The 6,873-nt window shown below is 38.8% G+C and overlaps 1 protein-coding gene and 1 non-coding gene across 2 annotated transcripts in view; both read left to right on the top strand.

Annotated features, from left to right (window-relative positions):
* LOC106878351 (malectin-B) overlaps positions 1 to 6,482 on the top strand; it is a 12,061-nt gene extending 5,579 nt beyond the window's left edge. Inside the window, exons 3-4 of the mRNA XM_052978298.1 lie at positions 1,242 to 1,299; positions 6,137 to 6,482. Of these exons, the coding sequence (XP_052834258.1) occupies positions 1,242 to 1,299; positions 6,137 to 6,369 (291 nt within the window). The 3' untranslated portion in view covers positions 6,370 to 6,482. The remainder of the gene's footprint in view (positions 1 to 1,241; positions 1,300 to 6,136) is intronic.
* On the top strand, positions 2,270 to 2,342 carry Trnaf-gaa (transfer RNA phenylalanine (anticodon GAA)). The gene has a single exon. It is a non-coding gene; the product is annotated as a tRNA-Phe (tRNA).
* Positions 6,483 to 6,873: the final 391 nt, after the last annotated feature.

Below are 6,873 nucleotides of genomic sequence, written 5' to 3'. Positions count from 1 at the left end.
GTACTAGGCTTACAAAGAATAAGTCCTGGGGGTCGATTTGCTCGACTATAAAGGCGGTGCTCCAGCATGGCCGCAGTCAAATGACTGAAACAAGTAAAAGAGTAAAAGTAAGTAGAGTATATATAAAAATATGTGTGTGTGTGTGTGTGTGTGTATATATATATATATATATATATATATATATATATATATATATATGAAAGTATGGCCTAAGATATAATAATGGGAACAGGTTCAATTCTAGAAGCTGAACTGCATATCTATTATTTGCTGGCAGATTGCACGACAGGTTACATTAAATAGGTTCTGCCAATTTCCTCTTAGTGGATAAACGAGCAGAATTACCTCCCCTTCACATCACATGAAGATTATACACAACTTCATAGCAACTCATCTACCAGAAGATTTTTCTGTGATAGGTAGTACTTATAAATGACTTGTAATTTATATTGAAAAATTTTAACTATTTATGTTACAGCTAATATATATACATATGCATATATCTATATGTTCTTGATGATAAAGTACAGAATATTGTGATACCAAGGAATAAAAATGTATTCAATGATATTTTTGAGTTTTATCTCATTTATTGTAAGCTGAAAACTTTTATTAAATCTTTGCTCTGAGTTTCACATTTTCAATCTTTGGATGGCTGTGAATGCTGAAACAAGTATAATCTGCATATATAGTTGTTTCCCTAATAAACACACATATGCACTTATGCCTGCCTGCATGTGTGTGAAAATGTTTGACCCGGATGCTTAGATCCTGGTTAGGTGTTGGGGAAGGTGTCATTTTCTTGCATTTTGCATGTGAGCTTTTAATTTTGTAGTTAAAATGCATATGCATATAAAAAATTTTTTCTTTAACTTTATCAGATAAAAAATGTTATTTTCATGTTCATATGCACTTTAATAGCAAAGTTTAAAAATATTATGCATCCTGATGTTAGTTATGATATTCAATAATATGATTATTCCACCAGCATCCAGACAGGATTCAGCATTGTCATGAAACACTTTCATAGATTTTTTTTATGGAAGAAGATAAATGTGTGTGTGTGTGTGTGTGTGTGTGTGTGTGTGGATAGATAGATATTGCTTGTCCAGCATTCACTGCTGTTACAGTTAGTAAAATTTTCAGCTTACAGTAAATAGGATATTATGTGTGTGAACTTGTATGTATGATTGTTTTCATCTTATGTGTTTGTTATCAATTTTATTTATCTTTCATTATAGGGTGACTCAGACAATCCAAAAATTAATGCCATTTACGTTATGAAGGGTACTCTAGATGGTAAGTTTTAATAACATCTTTTGTTACTGGAAGTCTGACCTCTTGTGCTAAAGTCATATTATTTAAACCAAATACTAGTACACACACACACACATGCATACACACACATGCATACACACACAACACAGAACCTCTTACATATATCATATTTCACTGACATATATTCTTTATTTGAGCATGAAGTATTTTTTAGAATTGTTAGAGCAATTGTTATTGAGAAACTAATATTAATAGGGGTTGTTGTTTTTTCGTAAGTGTATATTGAGAAGTTCGAGTTTTTATTTGCTTTGTTTTATTTTGTTTGTCCAAAAGATATATTTAATGGGCCTCACCGAGGCGATGACTACTGACCGAGACCTTTGGAAATGTGCTGTGCGTGAGAAGACCCGGCAAGCCAAGTAAGATCGTTGCCAGTGCCCCTGGACTGGTTCTTGTGCGGGTGGCACATGAGATGCACCATTTTGAGCGTGGCCGTTGCCAGTACCGCCTGACTGGCTCCTGTAGGATTTTCGAGCGAGATCGTTGCCAGTGCCCCTGGACTGGCTTGTGCGGGTGGCACATAAAAGACACCATTTCGAGCGTGGCCGTTTTCGTGCGGGTGACACGTAAAAGCACCCACTACACTCTCTGAGTGGTTGGCGTTAGGAAGGGCATCCAGCTGTAGAAACTCTGCCAAATCAGACTGGAGCCTGGTGTTGCCATCCGGTTTCACCAGTCAAATCGTCCAACCCATGCTAGCATGGAAAGCGGACGTTAAACGATGATGATGATGATGATGATACTCTACCCCTGACAGCTTATTTTTATGGAGTATTAGTTACAGTGTTTTAAAAACAATGTCAAGTATGAGATTAGGTTAGCAGGCCTCAAACCTTTGTTGCCAGCAGAAGTCTGAATGTCTTTGCCATGCTCTGATGAACAAGGTTACATTTTTTTAATTTAATTACTATTGTTATTATTAAGGTGGTGAGCCAAAATAGCTCAGTTAGGAGAGCATTAGACTGAAGATCTAAATGTCTCTGGTTCAATCCCAGGTTTCGGCATCTGGTGGCTGGTCTGCTTTCTTTTGTGAAGGTGCATAGTTCAGTGGTTAAAGCGTTGGGCTCACAATCATGAGATAGTGACTTTGATTCCCAAACTAGGTTGTGTGTTGTGTTTTTGAGCAAGACATGTTATTTCATGTTGCTCCAGTTCACTCAGCTGTAAAAATGAGATGCGATGTCATTGGTGGCCAAGCTGTATCAGCCTTTGCCTTTCCTTTGGATAGCATCAATGGTGTTGAGAGGGGAGGCTGGTATGTGTGGGTGACGGCTGGTCTTCCATAAACAACCTTGCCCGAACTTGTGCCTCGGTGGGGAACTTTTCTAGGTGCAATCTCATGGTCATTTGTGACCGATGGAAGTCCAAGGCTGTGAGCTGGCAGAATTGCTAGCACACCGGGCAAAATGCTTAGCAGCATATTGTCTTTCTGTTCAAATTCCACCAGTGTTGGCCTCGCATTTCATACTTTTGGAGTCGGAATCGTCATCATCATCATCATCATCATCATTATCCATGTTGGCATGAGTTGGACAGTTTGGCCAGGGCTGGTAAGCTGGGAGGCTGCACCAAACTTCAGTCTGTTTTGGCATGGTTTTTACAGTTGGATGCCCTTCCTTACACCAACCACTCCGAGAGTGTAATGGGTGTTTTTACATGCCACCGGCACAGGTGCCATTTGTGTGACACCAATATTTGCCACAACTGCAGTTTTACTTGGCTTGATGGGTCTTCTTCTCAAGCATAACATAATGCCAAGTGGACTTGGTCATTGCCTCTGTGAGGCCCAATGCTCGAAGCATGGCATAATGTCAAATGGTCTCAGCCCTTGCCTCCGCTCAAAAGGTTCTTTTATGTGCCACCGGCACAGGTGCCATTTGCATGACACCAGTATCTGCCATGGCTGCAATTTTACTTGGCTTGATGGGTCTTATATACACACATAATGTATTATATCTATTATATCATCTATTGTGTATATATATATATATATATATATATATATATATATTTATATATATAATATGTATATGAGAGTCAAGCAGTGGTGAAGGGGTGGTGGAGAAGGTATATGTTCAGGTCTTAGCCTCCTCACCCACAAAAAAAAAATGATAAACAAAATGAAACAAAACAAAAATAAACTATATAAGCAGAAGAAACATCTGTGTTTAGGGGGGGGGGGAAGAAGCATGCGTTAGAAATATCAAAATGACATGGAGATGTGGCCTATATGAATTCTGTGAGTGTGTGAAAGGGAGAGGGAAAGAGAGAGATAAAGAGTTGGGGAGAGTGGGTTTAAAGATTATATGTCAATAGTAACCAGGATGTCCATCTCACGTATTTACAAGAGAAAACAGTCTTTCATGTATTACAAGCATGTAGCACATTTTTCTCTCACCCTCACTGACAATGCATGCATGCACACACGCACTTCGTATAAGTAAAGTTATAAGTTGAATGTTAGTGAGTGCTGGACTGGATAAAATAAATATCAGTTGAGCACTGGGGTCAATATAATCAATCAACTTACCCCTTCCCCTGAAACTTGGCTTTTATTCAAAATTTGAAACCTATAATTGTTATATTTTGTTAGCTTAGTCAGAAGAAGAGCAGCAATGTTTACTTTGCATGGTCTATGAGACGGGCAGAAGAAAACAAGGAAGACACATGACTCCTGGTTTGCTGCAATAGAAAGCTGCCCAAGATATTGAGTTGTTTTCATCATATCTCTCCTCACCGCTCTTGACCCTTTAGCGTTCAGTTTACTCTGTCAAATGTGATACTTATTTGTTCACATTGTTTTGAATTAACCATGTGTTATCCTGTAGCTTTGAGATTTCAGTGACGTGATTGTATATTTTTAGAATCACATTGTCAGGTTGATGTGAGAGGCCAGATCTGGCCAGTTAGAACATAAAATAGGTGGAATATTTTTGCCACATATCATTGGTTTAAACACTAAAGGGTTAAACAAGAGAAGTATGCAACTAGAGCCCTCATGATCTCTCCAAATGTTAGGCATTGCTATTGTCAAGGATCTCTTCTGATGAAAGCACATCTGTAACAAGTAGGGCCACATCTCAAAAACAGGCCATTTTCCTTCAGAACCAGAAAAAAATCTTTCTCCCACTACAATTACTGATGCTCTACAAAGCTCAAGTGAGGCCCTTAGCACAACATTGCTCCTACCTCAGGAACAGTGTTGCATCTTAGGTTGATTCCAGAGAAAGGCTACTTTAACTGACTGGCATGTGTCGATAACAGACATGCTCCAGTCTTTGAAACATAGGCATACTGTCTTCTCCCTCCACTTTTTCTACCTCTCTTATAATGAACCCTGCTTCTTTGAGCTGGCTAGACACTTCTGACACACTTCTCATCATCCATATTATGCTTAACCCTAGACACCTCACTAACCACAATGTTCAGTCTGTCCTTCCAAGATTATTGGCCCTCTTGACCACCCTGCCACATACATACACACTCTCTGCTCATGTCCCCTCCGGAGGTGTGAACTTGTAGCAGTTTTAGTGGAACATTGATAACATTAATTTCACTAATCACAGTGAACTGATGAAAGCCAATTGCACTGGGCCTTTTCCAGGCTCAACAAGTAAAACAAAAAAACAAAAGAAAAAAGTGGAACAAGAGGCATGGCCCAAATGCACGCAGCAAAATGTGTGTATAATATGTTCATGTATATGTGTGTGTGTGCATGTTTTGGTGTGCATATGCATATCTATGTGTATATGTGTATCTATATATATGTGGGTGTGTATGTGTCTGTGATTTCAGTGTGGAAATGTAATGTAATCATTCAAAAACACACAAACCATCAACTTTACTTAAACATTTATTTGTTATATGGTGTCAAGATTTTTACTCAAAACTGCAACGTTGACTGGAAGTAAAATTGTGCTGCATATGTGTGTGTGTGTATGGGGGTGGGGCAATGCACAATACTGACATACCTGTGTACAAACAAATGCATACACAACTGTGCATATATTCTTCTTAGTGTCCATACAGATGCATATAGATATATATGCCTAGTCTATATACACATGTATACCTGTAAATACCTACAGCTTTTCACATCTATTAGCATTATGATATGTAGACATTAAATTCCACCGAGGTTGACTTTGCTTTTCATCCTTTCGGGGTTGATGAAATAAGTACCAGTGGAACACTGGGGTCAATATAATCAACAAGCCCCTCATTTCCTCCAAGTTTCAAACCTTGTGCCTATAGTAGAAAGGATTATGATGTGTATACAAGTTCACACCAGTGGAGGCGCAATGGCCCGGTTGTTAGGGCAGCGGACTCGTGGTCATAGGATCGAGGTTTTGATTCCCAGACCGGGCGTTGTGAGTGTTTATTGAGCAAAAACACCTAAAGCTCCATGAGGCTCCGGCAGGGGATGGTGGCGAACCCTGCTGTACTCTTCCACCACAACTTTCTCTCACTCTTACTTCCTGTTTCTGTTGTGCCTGTAATTCAAAGGGTCAGCCTTGTCACACTGTGTCATGCTGAATATCCCCGAGAACTACGTTGAGGGTACACGTGTCTGTGAAATGCTCAGTCACTTGCATGTTAATTTCACGAGCAGGCTGTTCCGTTGATCGGATCAACTGGAACCCTTGACGTCGTAAGCGACGGAGTACCAACAACAAACAAGTTCATACCTATATGTATAAAACGTACAAATATAAATGCACACACACATGCACTGCACAAACATCTGTATATGTATAAAATATATATGTATACATTTGCATATTTTTTTCTTCTGCAGATGTTCCAAAGCTTCCACCACTCCCTGGTGCTGATACTCCTCATGGTGAGGAGGAGGAAGAGGAGGAAGAAGACGAAAGCTCAGAAGCCAGGTCCCCCTCAAAATCCCGCCGTCCTTCAGGGCCAAAGGTCCAAGACCCTTATGCTGCCGACGATACTAGCACCATGTTGTTGCCTGTATTTGTGGCCATAGGGGCCTTTATACCACTCCTTTTCTGTCTATGTAGACTATGACGCTAGATATAAAAGGCTTTGGATTGGGCTGAAGACATCATTCATTCAAGTGAGAGGAGTGGGCAGGGGTTGGGGTGGTGCATATGGGGTGGTGGGGCTGGTTTATATGGGGGCTGGTTAACTAGTATCATCACTTTCTCATCTTAAACATAAAAATTATATATATATATATATATATATATATATATATATATATATATATATATATATATATATATATACTCTCACACACACACATGTATATATACATATGTATAAATACTCACACACATATATATATATGTATATATTATGTGTGTATGTGTATATATGTATGCATATGCATATGTATGCCTATGTATATATATGTGTGTGTATATGTAGATATGTATGTGTATATAAGTATGTATATTTGTGTGTATGTATGTATATGTATATATATATGTGTGTGTGTGCTTAAATGTATGTGTGTACATATATATGTAGTATATATGTATCTGTATGTATGTATGTGTGTGTATATAT

This window comes from Octopus bimaculoides, unplaced genomic scaffold (assembly GCF_001194135.2).
Source record: "Octopus bimaculoides isolate UCB-OBI-ISO-001 unplaced genomic scaffold, ASM119413v2 Scaffold_81419, whole genome shotgun sequence".
NCBI lineage: Eukaryota > Metazoa > Mollusca > Cephalopoda > Octopoda > Octopodidae > Octopus > Octopus bimaculoides.
This window is presented reverse-complemented; position numbering and strand designations above follow the sequence as displayed.